Here is a 19272-nt window from a genome sequence, read left to right as displayed (position 1 = left end):
CTGTCTACACAGCGGAGGCGTCGGAGCCAAACGCCGGAGCCGTGCTCCGGGAATAACAGGGGAGAGTTTGACCTGGAAAGTGGAGTCTATACGAAAAAGAATAAAATGGGAATTGTAGAACTTGGACACGCTGGGACTGAAACTCAGCAGCGGGGTCTGACCGCAGATTCGGAGGAGCGGGGGGAGAGGGTCTGTGAACCTGGGCAGGTCCGCGGGAGGCGCCCGCCACGTCTCCCTCCAGGGAACAAACCCACAGCGGAGCCGCCCCCGCAGGAAGGGGGTGACTCCTCTCTTCCCTGGCCATGCTGAGCTGCAAACGCAAACTCATTTGAATCCGATTCAGAGGGACCGCTGCACACGCGTGATGTGCATTGTTCCGGAAACCATGGCGACAGGGGAAAACACGGCCGGTCCCCACCTTGCAGACTAGAACGGGCACGTTAATTAGATCAGGGATTGGTCAGATTGCAAATGATGGGTAAACGGGCCCAAAACGGGCACGTTTCTATGTGATTTCATGGCTAGCAATTCCTGCCAAAGGATGTGGGGACAAAACGCCGAGGCCTGCACCTGAAATCGCAGGGGTCAGCAGCTCACGCCCGGCAAGGGGCCGCGCAGACCGGCCGCGCTGCCTGGGAGGAAACCCGCGCCACGAGCAAGGCGGGTGCTCTGGAGCCCGAGGAGAGCCCAGGGGCCCGTGACGAAGGCCCCCGCAACCCGCACCCCTCTCGCCCATCGCCGCGCTGGAGTTGGGAGCCCCGAGAGGGAACACCGGGCTCTCCTAGCACGGAGAGCAAAGAGCGCACTGACCTTGGGTGGAAGACTGGGGACCTTCAAGGTCACAACGATGGAAAACTCTTGAGGGAAGAGGTCGCAGCGGGAGAAGATCCGGGAGGCAGGGAAGCTTGCGGCCTGGGGCGCGGCTGCCGAGAGCTGGAGCCCCCGCACGCCGTGGGCCTGCGCCGTCCTGATGCCGCTCGGGGCGCCGCGGGGAGGGACCACCTCCGCCAGGATGTCCAGGGGCCGCAGGTCTGTGCCAGAGAAATCAAAGGAGGGTCAGGCCGCGACGTCCTCGCCCGGCAAGGGGACACCTCGGCGGCCGGCACTCCCGGGCACCGGCGTGGCGGGCTCTGCTCGTGGCATTTTGTGTGATTCTCACAACAGCCCCTGCGAGCTGCACGTCATGATCATGCCTGTTCTACCAGTGGGGAAACCGAGGCACCGCGGAGTAGGGACGGCCCCTTCCCCACCCCCACTCCTGCTGGACTCTCCACACCACACAGGACAGGAGAGCTCCGGCCCAACCCTGCAGCCACCAGCCCGGGCCACGCCCAGCCTCTGCAGCACTCGGCCCAGAAGGTTCCGGGCTCGGCCGGGGACGGCAGCTTCCCCTCACTTCTAACTCGTCCCCCCTCGAAGATCAGGGTGGGGGGCGCTCCCAGCTCCCCACGTGACTCCTCCCTGCCCTGCCCCCAGCCTGCCCTTGTGTCTCTGCCAAACACAGGTGACGGTGGCCGATTCCCCCCCACGGCCGGCTCTGAGACAGCGAGCGTGTTCTCGGCTGGGCGGTCTGTGCTCATTCCAGAGAGGCTTCTCGAAACGGCGGTTTCAGCAGTGAATAGTCGTTGCCTTCAGGGGGGGCTTGTAATTTGGCAGAGGGGATGGGCCGGCCACAAGTAGACTGACTCCACGCTGGCCACATGCAGGGTCCTGGGCTAGGCTCCTTTCTAAAGATCTGGCCCACGCCCCACTCAGCCTCTCTAAGCCTCAGTTTCCTCATCTGCAAAGTGGGACGATGGCGGCATCTCCTGCCAGGAGCTGAGCTGAGCTGCCAGGTGTCGGGATTACACAGGGAAACCTCTGATCACTCACCGCCCAGTGTAGACAGCTGGCTGGAGCCAGAGGACGTGCCCACTGGGGTCTCTCCCTGTCCCACTGCCCCCGAGGGAGGGCACGCGGCGGGGTCCTGCCGGTTTATGGGGGGAAAGGCTGGGAGGGGACGAGTCCTGGGCACCGTCAGGGATGTGTCTTCAGGTTTCCCCGACGGGAGGTCCCTGAACAGGCACCAGGCTGGGGACACGAGGGTGGGGGTGTGTGAGAAGGTGGCCGGCGGGGCCTGAGCCGAGACTCGGGCAGAGGCTGCAGTTCCCGGGCCTGCGCGGAGCCTGGTGGGGGCGGCTCCGAGATGCCCGCCCGGCAGAGCCTCTGTGACCACCCATGTCCGGAAGGAGACATGGCGCGGAGAGACGGCCAGGGGCCAGGCTCCGCAGCCCAGCGCTGCTCCCCGGGACAGGCTCTGGCCAGGGCCCCCGGAGCCCGAGTTTCGGAGGACACGGCTGGACGCACAGGTGTAAGCCGCAGGCCTCGCCCCGGAGGACACCTGGCCACGCTTCCCACGGCCTCTGGGAAGGGAGAGGAGGCAGAGGAGCTCAACGGCCTCTACTCTGGGAGTCCGTTGATTTAAACGGGGTCCCAGGTGCCAAGAGCCGGTCCCTCTGCTAGGTAGGGACCGTGTGGGCCGCCCCACAGGCAGCAAGACGCACTGCGCAGCCTAGTGACAAAGTCGTCCCTGCCGGCCCAAGGAGAGACAGCCGGAGCCGGAGGGAGGCCCCGGGTTGGCGAGTGGGGAGAGGACGGCCCGGCCGGCGCGTGGGGCTGGGAAGCCAGAGCCCGGGGTGGGGGCTGGGGGGACCACTCCCGCCGAACCCAGCAGGAGGACACGCAGATGTGGCCGGTGCCTCATGAACACGCACCGTCCGGGGGGACGTCAGCAAATCCGCCCCGTCCCACGGGAGTCCTGCTCGGGGAAAGACAGACGCCGCAGCCCGGCGGGAAACACGCTCACGATGCTTGAGACCACGAGGGGCCCTGGAAACCCAGGAGGGAAACGTGGACGCGTCTCGGGAGACAGACAGCACGAGCAGTTTAGGGGGGAAGGGAGCCGCAGGGCAACGGCGAGACGAATGCGTCAGGGACGGACCAGTCCCCGACGTCCCTGCCCCCATCACACTGGCTTAAAAAAAGAAATGGGAAAGTGAAGACGGGCGGGGCTGGGGGCGTGACCCGGGCCCTCCTGGCGTTCAGACTGCTGCTGTTCCTCTCAGCCTGTGCGGGAGGACGTCAGGGGCCGCGGACTGAGACAGGACCCGGCTCCGGGCCGGGCGCAGCAGCCACAGAGAGGCCCGCGTGGAGGCAGAGCGAGCCCACAACCGCCGCCCGGGCGGGAGGCGGAGGACGGCGCAGGCCCTAGGAAGACACGCATGGACGCCCGCTGGCAGGGGACACGGCGGCTTGACCCCAGCCCTCCCGGGACAGGACGCTCGGCTGCCTGAGGGCCCCGTCCACAGAACAGGCTCCGGATCCGAGGGCTGCTCCCGGGCGGGCGGGCGGGCGGGCGGGAGCCACTGCCAGGGCCAGGGCGGGGAGGGTCGGATGAGGGCGCGGGCCCGGCTCCCTCCTGGCAGGCGGATCGTCCCCGCAGCCCCGGGCAGTGGAAACCTGAACGCACATGAGTCCCCGGCACAGCCGCCGGCCCACAGCGGGGCCTCCGAGGCCGGCCCGCCCTCCCAGGTTGCGTGCGTGCGAGTCCTCTGGACTCCATCGCCTGTGCCCGTGGGCTCGGAAACTGGGAATTACACGGCGCAGCCTCTCCCGGGAGGGCGGTGGAGATGGCACGCCCGGCCCCAGGCATGGGCGGGCTGGCGGGCGGCGAGGACCTGTGGGTGCGGCTGAGGCTGAGGCAGAGGCCCGCCCAGCGGCACGGGACAGCGAAGGGCGTCGGTCCAGCGCCCGACCCTCAGCCCCAGGAACCGAGTCGGGGAGCGGGCGGAGCCACGGCACGCGGGAGGAAGGGCTCGCGAGGGCGGGAGTCAGGACACGGGTGAGCGGAAGGAAGCGGGCGGAGGCGGCTCTTGGAGAAGACAGAGCTTCAGCCAGGCTGAGCACGGAGAAAGGGGTGGAGAAAGCAGGCACCGACGTCCAGGGCGAAAAGGGGACATCACTAGACAATTCTCAGAAACTTAAAAGGGTAACGAGGGAATTCTGCCAACAACACTGGGCCTGCATGCCCTAAACCTTAGATCAGGGGTCCCCAAACTTTTTAAGCAGGGGGCCAGCTCACTGTCCCTCAGACGGTTGGAGAGTGCGGGCACATTCCACACATGCGCACTGCGGGCCCGGGACGAGTCGGCCGCTAAGCAGGACAGGCAGCGGCGGCAAAATCACCCGGCGGGCTGGATAAATGTCCTCGGCGGGCCGCAGGTGCCCCGCGGGCCGTAGTTTGAGGACGCCTGCCTTAGATGAGACAGACCGATCCCCTAACAGGCGCAAACACCAGAACTCGGTAGAGAAGAAACGGAAAGGCGGGAAGTCCTCGATCTGTAAAAGAAAACCTTATCCCAGCAAAGAAAACTCCGGTTTCTTGGAAAATTCCAGCCATCATTTAAGGAAGGGAAAAACGCCGGTTCCGAGTAATCTCTCCCAGGAAGCAGCAGAGGGCACGCTGGGGCGGCGTGCTCCGACCCAGGCGGAGACGGCGCCATCGCTGCGACCAACGGGCGGCACTCAAGGACAGACGCGACAATCCTTGGTCAAGCCCCGGCACGCGGGTCCAGCCACCGCAGGGGTGTCCGGGGCTCTGAGGCGGGTTTGCCGCTGAGAGACCAGTCTTCCCGGGTCCCGGTGGTGGGCGCCGGACTCGCTGGCGCTGCACAGGAGTGGCAGCTGGGGGAGGCCACGCGGGGCTCCCGGGCTCGTCCGTCCGGAGCCCCACAGAGAAGACTCTGCAAAAGCCGCAGCCCGGCACAGAGGCCACGGCGACTTGCGGAGAGAATGCTCTCTCAGGGACAGCTGCCCATGGCGGCTGCCCGGCGTGAGCTTGTCACCCCGCGACTGGACTTTTGTTTTTTTGAGACAGAGTCTCACTCTGTTGCCCAGGCTAGAGTGCTGTGGTGTCAGCCTAGCTCACGGCAACCTCAAACTCCTAGGCTCCAGCGATCCTCCTGCCTCAGCCTCCCGAGTAGGTGGGACTAAAGGCATGCGCCACCATGCCTGGCTCTTTTTATATATATATATATATTTTTAATTGGCCAATTAATTTCTTGCTTGACTGGTTGTGATTCTGTCTTTGGGCGGTACACAGGACCTCTCTGTACTGTCTTTAGAGTTTCCTGTGGATCCATAATTGCTTCAAAATAAAAAGTTTTAGAAATCAATCACTGTAATTCACCGCCGTAACAGACTGAAAAAGAAAGCTATGTGATCATCTCAATGGTTGCGTGAAAGCATTTCGCAAAATCCCAACATCCATGCGCGACAGGATCTCTCGGCCACAGAAGGGGCGATTTTAAACCAGATAACGCTGCCCTGGAACACTAGGGCCAGCGCGGCGGTTCTCCGGCTGCGGCCAGGCGAAGCAGCACTTACGAACACCCCTCGCCTGCGCCCGGGGGCCTGGGAGAAGCGGGGCCGGGCTCGGGGCCTGGGTTTCTCGACAGCGGCGAGCGCTGATGGCCGGCCCTGTGCAGAGCAGCTGACCCCAGGGGTGGAGCCGGGAAGACAGAGAGGAGCCCGGGGCAGGAGGTAGGGCGAGGCAGGGAGGGGCGGCACGTGGCAGGGCACGGGCACTGAAATGAGAGAGTTCCCGGTGGAGCGTTGGAACCACAAAATAAACAATGACAATATTGGATTATGACTCAAATAATAAAATGAATATCCTCTAGTCCATGCCGAAATAAATAACTAAAGGAGCAGACGCCTAGCAGAGCAGAAGGGACGGCTCTTCCGTACAGGGGATTCTCGTTAGCAAATGTGGGTGAACCCGGGGTGGGCGCAGCGGCCCAGACCCCCAAACGGCGCTCAGGCTCTCCTGCAAACGCCGCGCAGAAGCAGGACATTGGCAAAGTCTCAAGGGATCGCCCCCAAACGTTTATTGGCAGCAGAGGGAGGAGCAGCAGCATCTCCCGCGACAACACACAGCAGGGCCATCCGTGGGACCACTGGGCACGGCAGACGCCGAGCAAGCCCGCGTGAGGGGCGCTCTGCAAACCCCCGCCGGCACCCTCCGTGAGCCGCGCAGTCACAGAGGACGAGGACAGCCAGTGCAGCCGCCACACGCGAGAGACCGGGGAGCCCCCAGCACGTGCAAAGTGGGGTCCGAGCAGGGGACACGCGTGCAGGCCGGTGGACACGTGTGACCGGTCTGCCTTTCAGTGGCGAGGGCCGTGCCAGCGCGAGTGGCTAAGGCTGGGGACCACCGAGCTATGGTGACGATGACGGTGACGGAGCCCGAGGGCTTGTCCAGCAGCCTGAGGACGCGGGGGCCGGCCGTGCGGTCTGCAGGCCGCGCTGACCACTGCCCAGCACAGCCACACACGTGCTCCCGGCCCTCCCCCTGCGCCCAGCGAGGGAGGCGGCGTGACCCGTGTTCCGCCTCTGCTTTTCCTTCTGAGACGGAAACCAGCAAACACACCCCCAAGCCAATTGCAAGAGTCTCGTGAGCCGAGCAGGAGTCCGGGAAACGGAAACGCGGCCACTGTTTACTCTCCAGGCGCTGGCTCCGCGCACCAGCAAGGCGGGCAGGGCAGGGCTGAGCCTGCCACTGCCAAGCACGTGCCCGGGAGGGGTATAAAAGCCACAGCCCGGAGCATTCACTTACACACCCACTCACCCACCCACTCACTCACTCACCCCACACTCACCCACTCAACCCTCCCAGCTCAGCCCCAGCATGGCTGCATCCGCCGTGTCCGTCTGCTCCAGCGACCTGAGCTACGGCAGCCGCGTCTGCCTGCCCGGCTCCTGCGACTCCTGCCCCGACTCCTGGCAGGGGGACGACTGCCCAGAGAGCTGCTGCGAGCCCCCCTGCTGCGCCCCCAGCTGCTGCGCCCCGGCCGCCTGCCTGAGCCTGGTCTGCAGCCCCGTGAGCTGCGTGTGCAGCCCCTGCCAGTCCGTCTGCACCAGCGCCTGCACGCCCTCGTGCTGCCCGCAGTCCAGCTGCCAGCCGGCTTGCTGCACCCCGTCCCCCTGCCAGCCGTCCTGCTGTGTGCCCGTGTGCTGCAAGCCCGTGTGCTGTGTGCCCGTGTGCTCTGGGGCCTCCTCTTCCTGCTGCCAGCAGTCTAGCTGCCAGCCGGCTTGCTGCACCCCCTCCCCCTGCCAGCTGTCCTGCAGTGTGCCCGTGTGCTGCAAACCTGTGTGCTGCAAGCCCGTGTGCTGTGTGCCCGTGTGCTCTGGGGCCTCCTCTTCATGCTGCCAGCAGTCTAGCTGCCAGCCGGCTTGCTGCACCTCCTCCCCTTGCCAGCCGTCCTGCTGTGTGCCCGTGTGCTGCAAGCCCATGTGCTGTGAGCCTGTCTGCACTGGGGCCTCCTCCTCGTGCTGCCAGCAGTCTAGCTGCCAGCCGGCTTGCTGCACCTCCTCCCCTTGCCAGCCGTCCTGCTGTGTGCCCGTGTGCTGCAAGCCCATGTGCTGTGAGCCTGTCTGCACTGGGGCCTCCTCCTCGTGCTGCCAGCAGTCTAGCTGCCAGCCGGCTTGCTGCACCTCCTCCCCCTGCCCCTCCCCCTGCTGCAGACCCTCCTCCTGCGTGTCCCTCCTCTGCCGCCCCGTGTGCAGACCTGCCTGCTGTGCCCCTACCTCCTCCTGCCAGCCCAGCTGCTACCGCCCAGCCTCCTGCGTGTCCCTCATCTGCCGTCCTGCCTGTCCCCGCCCGGCCTGCTGTGGCCTCTCCTCGGGGCAGGGGTCCAGCTGCTGAGGGGCACGTCCCCAGGGCCAGGGCCAGGGCTGCCCTGGAGCAGAACATCACATCCTGAATGGCCCAGCACCTTGATCGCTTCCGAAAGTCGTCTGGCCTGGTCTGCCGTTGAGCTGGACGAAGGCTGAGAACTACGTGTCCACACTCAATGCTGCCGCCCTCTGGGGTGGGGGCTCCTGGACAGTCCCCGGACACAGGGTCTTCTCCGTGTCTCCCACCCCTCGTGAGGCTCGGCTCGGCCCGATCCCTGGCGTCTCCACCCACCTGCACTCTGTCCCCTCCCGCCTCCTCCGGCTGCCCTGTGTGAATCGACAATAAAGCCCCGTGACTCTGCAGTCTCTGGTGTGCCGTGTCTCGATCCGGATCTCCCGGCCGCACCGCATGGCCACGTGAGAGCACGTGCTCACGCCCCGTGTGAGCAGAACACTCTCCTCGGCGCCTCTGGGCTCCGTGAGGCCCAGAGCAATTGGACTCGTTTGTCAGGGTAGGTGGTGGCTCGGCCCCGACAGCAGAGCACAGGTGCCTTGTGACCACAGTGCACACATGAGGCCGACGGGACGGCCGGGACACAAAAACACGGTGACGATTTGGGGGTCTTATAAGAAATCTTAAGGCCGGGCGCGGTGGCTCACGCCTATAATCCTAGCACTCTGGGAGGCCGAGGTGGGAGGATCACTTGAGCTCCGGAGTTTGAGACCAGCCTGAGCAAGAGCGAGAGCCCGTCTCTACTATAAATAGAAAGAAGCTAGCCACACAATTAAAAATAGAAAAAAAAATTAGCCGGGCATGGTGGCGGATGCCTGTAGTCCCAGCTACTCGGGAGGCTGAGGCAGGAGGATCACTTGAGCCTGGGAGTTTGAGGTTGCTGTGAGCTAGGCTAATGCTACAGCACTCTAGCCTGGGCAAAAGAATGAGACACTGTCTCAAAACAAAAAAAAACCCACTACAGATCTCTATACCTTATGAATATAGATACAAAAATTCTTAATAAAAAATTAGCAAACTGAATTCAGCAACATATAATAAGAATAATATTTCACAGTTAAATGGGTTTTTTTTTGTTTTTTTTTTTTTAAGCAATGACTCCTCAGAAGTTAAATGGGTTTTATGCTGGAGAATTTAGCTTGATGTTACATTCAAAAGCTGATCGCTGTGTTTCCCAATGTTAGCAGATAAAGGGACACAATCATGTGATCATTTCAATAGATGCAAAAATTAAAAATAATAAAACCCCAAACAAATAAACAAACACCTCCCAGCCAAGTAGGAATGAAAGGGAACCTGCATAGACTGAGTGCTCCCCCGAGACCAGGGGCAAGGCAGTGACGTCCGCCCCCCCAACTTCTACTCGACATTGCGCCCCAGGCCCTCAGCACGCACCAACGGTAAGAGAAGAAATGAAAGATCAGATAGGTCAGATCAAACCCACAGATCATGGAGACAAAGCGTATCTCTCTTTATTCACAGCTGACATAACCATGGACTTAGGAAACCCTAAGGAATACACAAAAAAATCTATTAGCGTTCATAAACGAAGTCAGCAAGGTCACAGGATTCGAGATCAATATACAATACCAAAGCAATTGTATTTCTACAGAGCAGCAACCAACAGTTGCTAATGAAGTACACATGCCATCAAGCAAAACATTAAAAAAGGAAAAAAAGAGATAAATTTAACAAAATATGTATAAAGACCTATACACTAATAACGTCAAAATACTACAGAAAAAGTGAAGGAAATCCTAAATGACTGGAGAGACGTATTCTGCTCATGGATCAAAAGATTCAATTATGTCAAATGTCAATTCTTTCCGAATTGATCTGCAGATCGATTTACTGCATCCCAATCAAAATCCCAGCCAGCCGGCTTTTCTGTAGAAATCAATGAGCTGATTCTAAAATCTATATGGAAATGTAAAAGACCCAAAGTAGCCAACCAATTTTAAAAAGCAAAAACAGAAATTGAGAACTAACACTACTTGGTTTCAAGATTCAATTTACGGCTGGATTGACAGAGGCAGCATGTGGCAGGGAAGCTGGAACAGAACCGGGAGTGCAGAAATAGCCCGAGGACACCGCCAGCAGGTTTTGACAAAGGCCATTCCGTGTACAAAGGACAGACTTTCAACAAGCGACCCAGGAACAACTGGCAGGATGTTTTAAAATTAACTTGAAACGGATTATAGAACGAAACAAAAGTTAAAACCATAAGACATCCAGAAGGAAGCATAGGAGAAAAGTTGCGTGACTTTGCATTTACGCGAAGATTTCTGAGGACCATTGAAGAAAAAATGATAAATTGGGCTTAGTCAAAGTAAAAAATTCAGCTCTCAAAGAAGCACTGTTAAGAAAATTTGCAAAAGCTGGCCACAGATGGAGATGTGTGAGAAAAACTGGCATCTGGAATCTATAAAGAATATTTAAGGCCGGGCACGGTGGCTCACGCCTGTCATCCTAGCACTCTGGGAGGCCGAGGTGGGCAGATCGCTCAAGGTCAGGGGTTTGAAAACAGCCTTAGCAAGAGGGAGACCCCGTCTCTACTAAAAATAGAAAGAAATTAATTGGCCAACTAAAAATATATGGAAAAAATTAGCCGGGCATGGTGGCTCATGCCTGTAGTCCCAGCTACCCGGGAGGCTGAGGCAGGAGGATCGCTTGAGCCCAGGAGTCTGAGGTTGCTGTGAGCTGGGCTGACGCCACGGCACTGTAGCCTGGGCAACAGAGTGAGACTCTGTCTCAAAAAAAAAAGAATATTTAAAACTCAGCGGTAAGACTAGAAACAACCTGATCTAAGAAAAACGGGCAGAGGCTTAGAACAGCCACCTCACCGAAGACCACGTGGGAGAACCCTCGTGGCGAGAATAGTCCCCGGGCCACACCCAGGGCTGCAGGGAGACGGCCACCCCGGGTGGGAACGCGGCCACTGGGGCAACAACTGGAGCTTTGCTGTGAAGTCAGACACGTGCTTACCGTCTGCCCAGCGATCCTACCATTGGTGTTTACCCGGGAGAAGTAAAAACATCTGCCCACACATTCCCGAGTGTGATTTGCGTGGCGGCTTTATTTATTCACACTCATCCGGAGCCGGCCCGGCGTACCTACAGCTGGGTGGACAGCGGGCACACGTGGTCACGGGACCCCACCAGCCGTGAATGGCTGGAACAAACGGCAGGGACGCGACACAAAGCCACGCAGAGGCCGTGCTGCCTGGCCCTGTCCCGTGAGGCTCGAGCAAGGCTGAATCTGGCTCCAGGGCGGCCGGGGCTCAGCGTGTCGGGGGGCGGGAGGCCGGGAGGCTGTCAGAGCAATGGGAATGGTGCGTCTCCGGGCCTGGGCGGGGCTGCAGGACGGAGACCCCTGTCACAACGCTTCCAGCCACACAAGCAAGAGTGCCCGTGTCGAGGGTGCCTCAGCAGAGCCGACTGTGCACGCGTGTGGAGGTACAGGCTGGGGGTGAGGGGGCCGGGGGCCGGGCAGCAGGTGGGGAGACACAGCCTGGGGGGGCTGGGGCCTCACGGGGTGCAGGGGTGCCCTTACCGGGTCCTGGCATGTACACGGGCCCCAGGGTGAGGGACTCTCTCCTGGTCCACGGGCTGAGGTGCGGAATCGTGGGGAGGGGGCCTTGACCACTGTGAGCTTTTCACTGTTGGGGACAGTGGTCCCTTCACTGAAACGGCTCTGGCCACCACCGTGGCCCCAGTACGTCCTCCTCCCTGTTCTCACCAGGGTCCGTGGCCGCCTGTGCCCCGTAGCAGCATCCTGACCCCAGAGCGGGCTGCTGTCCACGGCCCCGTGCTGTGCCCAGGCCCGGCGCAGTCCCGCGGTGGATTCCGGTCCCTTCCACCCCCATCCTCAGGCTGCCAGAGGAGGACGCCAGCAGCCCGTTTCCACCCCGTGACAACACCCTTCCTCGCACTCACGCCGCTATCTCCCGAGAGCGGGGAGCAGCTCCTCCCTCTCCCGCCTCGGAGTCCACTGTGCGGGCAGCGCCATGGGCGGGACGCCCCGGGAGGGAGACCCAGGCCCGGAGGCCGTGTGCCCAGACCAGCAGGCGGCGGCCTGGGGGGCGACTCTGGGGGCTGGGGCTGCCCCGGTGGAACACGGCTGGGACGGTCCAGGGGGCCTGGAGGACCCCCAAGCCGGGAACTCCGGGGTGACCAGCCTTGGGGAGCCGGGGCAGGGCCGGGCAGGGACTGTGCCTTCCTGGGCGAGGCCAGAGTCCCGCCTGTGACACCAAGGAGAGAGGACACTGCACTGCGGTCTCTAGGTTGAGTCACTCATTCCTAGCAATGTCCCTGGCAGGAGGAGGCCACAGTCTGCTCAAATCCCTGTCCCCAACCCCACCAGCATCACAGGAGAAGAGAATCAGGGGTCACAGCGCGTTTATTGGGAGCCGAGAGGTGCTGACAGGTTCAAGTCGAGGCCACGTGACCCGCAGCAGAGACACTGGGAGGGAGGACAGGGACAGAGGGAAGGTGGGGCAGCCCCGGGGTGGCAGCAGGGGAGGTCAGGGCAGCACAGAAGGGACATGGGGGCCCCTGCCCAGGTGGGGGCAGCCGCCTAACCTGGGCCAGGACTGGACTGAGGGGCTGTGAGAGGCACAGGCTGGACCTGAGCCCTGGCCCTGGGGACATGCCCATCAGCAGCTGGACCCCTGCCCCGAGGAGAGGCCACAGCAGGCCGGGCGGGGACAGGCCGGGCGGCAGATGAGGGACACGCAGGAGGCCGGGCGGGGACAGGCGGGACGGCAGATGAGAGACACACAGGAGGCCGGGCGATAGCAGCTGGGCTGGCAGGAGGAGGCAGAGGCACAGCAGGCAGGTCTGCACACGGGGCGGCAGAGGAGGGACACGCAGGAGGCACGTCTGCAGCAGGGGGAGGGGCAGGGGGAGGAGGTGCAGCAAGCCGGCTGGCAGCTAGACTGCGGGCAGCATGAAGAGGAGGCATCAGAGCACACGGGCACACAGCACACGGGCTTGCAGCACACGGGCACACAGCAGGACGGCTGGCAGGGGGAGGAGGTGCAGCAAGCCGGCTGGCAGCTAGACTGCTGGCAGCATGAAGAGGAGGCCCCAGAGCACACGGGCTCACAGCACACAGGCTTGCAGCACACGGGCTTGCAGCACACGGGCTCACAGCACACGGGCTTGCAGCACACGGGCTCACAGCACACGGGCTTGCAGCACATGGGCACACAGCAGGACGGCTGGCAGGGGGAGGGGGTGCAGCAAGCCGGCTGGCAGCTGGACTGCTGGCAGCATGAAGAGGAGGCCCCAGAGCACACGGGCACACAGCACACGGGCTTGCAGCACACGGGCACACAGCAGGACGGCTGGCAGGGGGAGGGGGTGCAGCAAGCCGGCTGGCAGCTGGACTGCGGGCAGCACGAGGGTGTGCAGGCGCTGGTGCAGACGGACTGGCAGGGGCTGCACACGCAGCTCACGGGGCTGCAGACCAGGCTCAGGCAGGCGGCCGGGGCGCAGCAGCTGGGGGCGCAGCAGGGGGGCTCGCAGCAGCTCTCTGGGCAGTCGTCCCCCTGCCAGGAGTCGGGGCAGGAGTCGCAGGAACCGGGCAGGCAGACGCGGCTGCCGTAGCTCAGGTCGCTGGAGCAGACGGACACGGCGGACGCGGCCATGCTGGGGCTGAGCTGGGAGGGTTGACTGGGTGAGTGTGGGGTGAGTGTGTGGGTGAGTGTGTGGGTGAGTGTGTGGGGTGCTCGGCGCTGTCAGCCTTTATACCCCTCCCGCCCTTGTTGTCCCAGCCCCAAGCCGCCCCTTCCTTGTTGCTGAGCGCCGGGCCAGCCCGTCATCAGATGTTTGTTTGCCTGTGAGGTTGTCCGGCTCGTAAACTCCTGCCACGTCTGGGCCGTGTCTGCTGCATGCCTGGTTGCTGGCAGGACTGCATGTTCAGGACAAGGACGGAGGGCTCGGCCGCTCCCCACTCAGGCCCTGCACAGCCCCCTGCTCCGTGAACCCTCGGCACCCCTCTTCGCCAAGGGCAGCCCCCGCCCCTTGTCCCCCCAGGCCCCCGTGTGCCCTGCGCCTCCAGGGAGCCGGCCGCCCTGGCCAGCCCTTCCGTGGTCCCCAGCCCCGTCTCCCAAGCACGGCACCCAGCGCGGCAAGTGTCGCTGCCTCAACGGTGACTAGCTGGTGTCCGCGGGCCCAGCAGGGAAGGCGAGACGCCCCGTGAAGACGGAGTCCCGGTGCAGCCGACTCCCAGCCCCGCACGGTCCCGTCTCCTGCTCACCCTCTTGCGCTCTCTCCCCGTCCTTGTCCCCTTCTGCACAAACACGCCCAGCGCGTCCCATTACCCGGGCGGGAAACTCTCTGTCCGCGGCGCCGCATCTCAGCCTGCGTGCATGACGCACGTCCGACACGCGTGTTTTCTGTGTGAGACGCAGCGTGGCCGCTGGTGCTGGGACCGCCTCGCGCCCGGGGCGTTGGAGCGGAGGAACCGCAAGGGCAGCGGAGGGGAGCGGCGCCCACTGCCCGCACGAGCGGGAACAGGACGGCCGACGCCCGGCGGGGCCCCGGGGACCTGCACGTCCGGAGCCCGCACGTGCCCCGGGCCGTGAGTGGCCGCGGCTGACGGCACCAGCACCGCCGGCACTGACTTAGAGGCTACAGATAAACGTCGGGGTAACAACTCGCAAGCACGGATCCATGGGTGACGAATAACGAGCCCGTGTCTGCCTGTCCATCCGTCTGTCTGTCCGTCCTCTGTGTACGTGCGCAAAATTTGAAGACACAAATCGTATCACACGCTCCCCACTTATTTAAAACTTAATGCAAAACAGAGCTCCTTTCCTACGAGTACGTAGAAATCTCTTTCCTGTCTGCACAGAGTTCCGCATCCGTCTGCGTGCTCATTTCCTACAGCTGTGTCACAGATTCACACACGCGTGCGGGCTTCAAGCCACACACACCTGTCACCTCACAGGTGCTGCGAGCGGGGGTCCGGCACAGCGGGGCTGCGTTCGTGGAAGGACTGTGTCCAGCGTCTCTCATAGGTTGGGCTGCGAAGGGGCACGCCCACACGCGTGCCGTGGCAGCCGGTGCCTGGCTCCTCGCGGGCCGTGGGGCCGGGCCCCGGCTCTCCCTGGCCGGCAGCTGGAGTCCCCGTCTCTCCCCCAACTCCTCCCAGCCAGCGAGGAGGGTGCACGCTCCCAACACGGCATCCCAGCCCTAGGCACCGTGAGTGCACACGTCCGTCACCCTTGCTGCACGCTTGGTGGCTACACGCATGTCACAGGCCCGGCCTGTACTCGAGGGGCGGGGACCCCCAGCATCTGGCACCGGGAGGCGGGGCCCTGAGCACCCTGAGGGTGGACCACCCCACGGCGGTGACGCCTGCCCAGGCGTACGGACGGGGCGGACGCTGACCACTCGGGCTCAGAGGTACAAAGCTCTGGGTGTCGACACGCAGCAGCCGCAGCCGCCGAGCGGGGAGGCCGCCAGCAGGTGCACGGAGGGGTCGCCACACCTGCCCCGCCCCGGCCTCTGCACGTGACATGTGAGACGTGAGCCCACACGCCTGTTAAATTCGTTCCCTCTCTCTCGTTTCGAATGGGGCTGAGCACACTGGCGTGGCTAAGGGCCGTGCGTTTTCTTTGGTGGTCTCCGCACCCCTGTGCGTTTTCCCTTGTGCCGTGGGCACTGCGGCAGCTCCGGTGGGGGCTCTGCGCACGCCGGGTGGACTTGCCCCCCCGCCCCCCGTGACACACGCGGCAGACACAGTCCCACACGGTTGTTTGTCCTTTCAGTCGGCTCACAGTGTTTTATCTCACGCAACTTTGACATTTTCATGTAATTAGGTTTATCGGTCTTCTTTTTATAATGGCTTTAGTGTTTGTTCCACTCCAAACCTAGAACAGCCTTTCTCGCTCTGAGGTTGCTTTTGCCTCTTTCCGTCAATTATTGAGAGAGGTGAATTCACGCCCCCGACACGACTGTTCCTTTCTCTGCTTCTACTTTCGGCTCTGTCGTGTTTTTTTGTTTGCCTTCAGCCATGTAATTAGGCACATGCAAATTTAGAGGCATTATATCCTCCTGGTGGGTCGACGCTTTTAACTTTATACAACGTCTTTATTTCCAAATGTCCAACCAGCAAAAAAACAAAAACAAAAACAAAAAGATTTGTGCAGACATCACCGATAAGCTTCATGTTCCTTCAGTTGCATTTAAAGAAATGTTGCCCAGATTTTAATCATAGCTTATGAAGCCTTCTTGAAATAATAATAAAATATCCTTATTAGATATAAATAAACAAATAAATAAAATGTCTTTATTTATCTCTAATAATGATCCCGGCTCTAAAACCTGCCTCGGTACTCACAAGTCACGGCAGCATTTCCGTTGTGTCTCCTCCCATCTTGCTATTCCCGACCATCCCCTGCACGTTTCTGTGGGCTCCGTCTTGTGGGAACAGCACATACCGTGTTTCCCCGAAAATAAGACCTACCCATACAATAAGCCCCAGCAGGATTTCTAAGCATTTGCGCAATAGAAGCCCTACCCCGAAAATAAGCCATAGCGACGGGCGTGGCTACGCAGCGCATCTGCACAACCCGTGCGTGTCGTCGCAGAGCGGGAAAGAAGACGAGCAGCCCTTCTCATCTGCCCCGTGACAGCTCTAGTGCTCGACAGGAGAGATCAGGGCCAGTGGTCCTAAAGGAAATAGTCGCAAGACATTCAGGATGGGATTTGGGGTTTGGAGAGTGAGGATGCTCCAGTAGAAGAGGAAAGTTAAAAAAAAAAAAAAAAAAAAAAAAAGAGAGTGAGGATGATGTTCCAGAAGAAGATGACTTCACTATATTTGCATAAATGTAGATTGTTGTACTGTACTTTAAAAAAAAAATAACACATCCCCTGAAAATAAGCCCTAGCGTGTCTTCTTGAGGAAAAATAAATATAAGACCCTGTCTTATTTTGGGGGAAACACGGTACTTAGGTTTTCTATCTTTTATCCAGACCAGTCATCTTTTTTTTTAGCTAGAACACGCGGCACCTTGCATTTGATTTAATCACTGATTGCCGGGTTCATGTCCGCCATCGTCTATCCTTGTTGTTGTTGGTCCCGATTGTTTTATGTTTCTTTCAAAAATCGCTTCCTGTCAACTTTGGATTAATAAAATGTTTCTGTTATTCATGCTCCCTCTGCGGTCGTATCCGTTTCCACCTGGCTCTTGCTGCTCCCCCGCCACCGCCCAGGAGAGGGCCGCGAGCACGCGGGCCGTTCAGGTGTGACCGGAGTCACACGTCACCGCGCCCGAACAGTGCGAAGGCCTCGGAAAAACTCAGCTCCGTTTTCCCTCTCACCTTCCACCGTTCGTGCTTCCATGAATTTTATTTCTACGCACAGTTTAGGCCACGAGCCGTCACAGATAGGTCATCACATCACAACACTGCCGATACGAGGAGCGTCAGTCCCGCTCGTGATTGCCCGTTCGTCTGTCCTGTCGGGTCCCCCTGGCCTCCTCCCGCGTGTCCCTCTTCCGGGCACCCGAAACATCCCTCCGTGTTCACTCTGGGGTGGGTCCGCTGGTGCGGTCTTCGTCTGCCCGGCAATGCCCTTTCCACCTTCGCTTGGAGCAGTGTTCTTCCTGCCCGGGAACCCCAGGTGTGCAGTGACCGTCCCTCAGCCCCTGAAAGACGCCGTCCCGCCTGTCACCTTCGGGTCACGGCAGCCCACAGACCTGCGTGCCCAGCCGGCGGCGGTTTCCGCAGAGCTCATGCGCGAGGAGCTCAGGGGCGAAAGTGAACGGAGACGGGAGGGGACGCACAGGGAGGACAGGGCGTGCGCGGCCCATGGGGACCACCGCGATCACGATGGGCCACAGGACTGTCCCGCGACCTGCTCCCCACCTGCACTGAAGCCTTCGGGGGGCTTCCTGCTCCAGGGAGAGGACTGGGAGCCTCTTCCAGAAACGTTGCGCCCTCACCCCTCTCTGACCCGGGCGGGGCAGCCTGGCATTCTGGAAGCCTCGCAGCCCGGACGAGCCGACCCCCCAGGGCACAGCCTGAGGCCAGCTGGGAACAGGATGCACGGACCTCACGGGGCTGAGGCCGGCCCCAGACGCTGTGTTTGCAGAAATCCACGCCGTCGTCTTCCACAGCACGTTCTGCGGCCACAGGTAGGTGAGGAGGCGTCAACACACACAGAGGTGCCTGCAGGACGTTTACGAGTTGAACAACAACTCCCAGAACTAAACACGAAACGGCGCTAATTAGGCGTCTCTAGGACCCAAACACCAACAAGGAAGGGGACGGCCCTGCTGAGGCTCCGGTGGGACAGCTCGCGCGGGAGGGGTATAAAAGCCAGCAGCGCGGAGCACCTCACACACCCACCTGCTCACACCCGCTCACACCCACTCACTCTCCGCCAGCACACCTGCTCCCACGCCAGCATGGCCGCGCCCGCCACGTCCGTCTGCTCCGACTCCTGGCAGGGGGACGACTGCCCAGAGAGCTGCTGCGAGCCCCCCTGCTGCGCCCCCAGCTGCTGCGCCCCGGCCGCCTGCCTGAGCCTGGTCTGCAGCCCCATGAGCTGCGTGTGCAGCCCCTGCCAGCCCGTCTGCGCCAGCGCCTGCACGCCCTCGTGCTGCCCGCAGTCCAGCTGCCAGCCGGCTTGCTGCACCCCCTCCCCCTGCCAGCCGTCCTGCTGTGTGCCCGTGTGCTGCAAGCCCGTGTGCTGTGTGCCCGTGTGCTCTGGGGCCTCCTCTTCATGCTGCCAGCAGTCTAGCTGCCAGCCGGCTTGCTGCACCCCCTCCCCCTGCCAGCCGTCCTGCTGTGTGCCCGTGTGCTGCAAACCCATGTGCTGTGTGCCCGTGTGCTCTGGGGCCTCCTCTTCGTGCTCCCAGCAGTCTAGCTGCCAGCCGGCTTGCTGTACCTCCTCCCCCTGCCAGCCGTCCTGCTGTGTGCCCGTGTGCTGCAAGCCCGTGTGCTGTGTGCCCGTGTGCTCTGGGGCCTCCTCTTCATGCTGCCAGCAGTCCAGCTGCCAGCCGGCTTGCTGCACCCCGTCCCCCTGCCAGCCGTCCTGCTGTGTGCCCGTGTGCTGCAAGCCCGTGTGCTGTGAGCCTGTCTGCACTGGGGCCTCCTCTTCGTGCTGCCAGCAGTCTAGCTGCCAGCCGGCTTGCTGCACCTCCTCCCCCTGCTGCAGACCCTCCTCCTGCGTGTCCCTCCTCTGCCGCCCTGTGTGCAGACCTGCCTGCTGTGCCCCCGCCTCCTCCTGCCAGCCCAGCTGCTGCCGCCCGGCCTCCTGCGTGTCCCTTCTCTGCCGCCCCACCTGTCCCCGCCCAGCCTGCTGTGGCCTCTCCTTGGGCCAAAAGTCCAGCTGCTGATGGGCACGTCACCAGGGCCAGCGGGCTCAGGTCCCCCCTTCCTGCCAGTCCTGGGACCCCCTGGCCTCCCAGCCCCTGCCCAGGCAGCTCCACTGCTGAGAAGAGCAGCCCCTCCCGCAGCGCCCAGCCTGGTCTGGCCTGACAGCCTCACTCCTCCCTCCGGCCCTCGGCCCACGGGAGCCCAGCGGCT

General features: G+C 61.8%; 4 protein-coding genes across 10 annotated transcripts in view; 2 read left to right on the top strand and 2 right to left on the bottom strand.

The window, feature by feature from the left end:
* Positions 1-19272, bottom strand: part of TSPEAR (thrombospondin type laminin G domain and EAR repeats) — a 132206-nt gene that overhangs the window by 64677 nt on the left and 48257 nt on the right. The window contains exon 2 of the mRNA XM_075998908.1: positions 811-1031. Within this exon, the coding sequence (XP_075855023.1) occupies positions 811-1031 (221 nt within the window). The remainder of the gene's footprint in view (positions 1-810; positions 1032-19272) is intronic.
* LOC109730174 (uncharacterized) lies at positions 6728-7744 on the top strand. The gene has a single exon (XM_020284701.2). The coding sequence runs from the start codon at positions 6728-6730 to the stop codon at positions 7742-7744; it is 1017 nt and encodes a 338-aa protein (XP_020140290.2).
* Positions 12384-13450, bottom strand: LOC142870946 (uncharacterized). 4 transcript variants are annotated; one of them, XM_076003190.1, is made up of 3 exons: positions 12939-13450; positions 12635-12860; positions 12384-12484 (listed from the first exon to the last, which is right to left on the bottom strand). In XM_076003190.1, the coding sequence occupies exons 1-3, from the start codon at positions 13377-13379 to the stop codon at positions 12384-12386; spliced, it is 768 nt and encodes a 255-aa protein (XP_075859305.1). In that variant the 5' UTR covers positions 13380-13450. The 4 variants fall into 4 exon arrangements, with proteins under 4 accessions (XP_075859305.1, XP_075859227.1, XP_075859268.1 ...); XM_076003112.1 differs by having other exon boundaries at positions 12384-12845; positions 12918-13450; XM_076003153.1 differs by having other exon boundaries at positions 12384-13006; positions 13091-13450.
* Positions 18150-19082, top strand: LOC109730175 (uncharacterized). 4 transcript variants are annotated; one of them, XM_076002980.1, is made up of 3 exons: positions 18150-18381; positions 18466-18581; positions 18678-19082. In XM_076002980.1, exons 1-3 carry the CDS (start codon positions 18150-18152, stop codon positions 19080-19082), a joined length of 753 nt encoding a protein of 250 aa, XP_075859095.1. The 4 variants fall into 4 exon arrangements, with proteins under 4 accessions (XP_075859095.1, XP_075859165.1, XP_075859137.1 ...); XM_076003050.1 differs by lacking the exon at positions 18466-18581 and having other exon boundaries at positions 18150-18413; positions 18606-18695; positions 18774-19082; XM_076003022.1 differs by having other exon boundaries at positions 18150-18680; positions 18774-18943; positions 19034-19082.

This window comes from Microcebus murinus, chromosome 1 (assembly GCF_040939455.1).
Source record: "Microcebus murinus isolate Inina chromosome 1, M.murinus_Inina_mat1.0, whole genome shotgun sequence".
Lineage (NCBI taxonomy): Eukaryota > Metazoa > Chordata > Mammalia > Primates > Cheirogaleidae > Microcebus > Microcebus murinus.
Note: the sequence above shows the minus strand (reverse complement) of the source record. Positions and strands in the feature narration are given on the sequence as shown.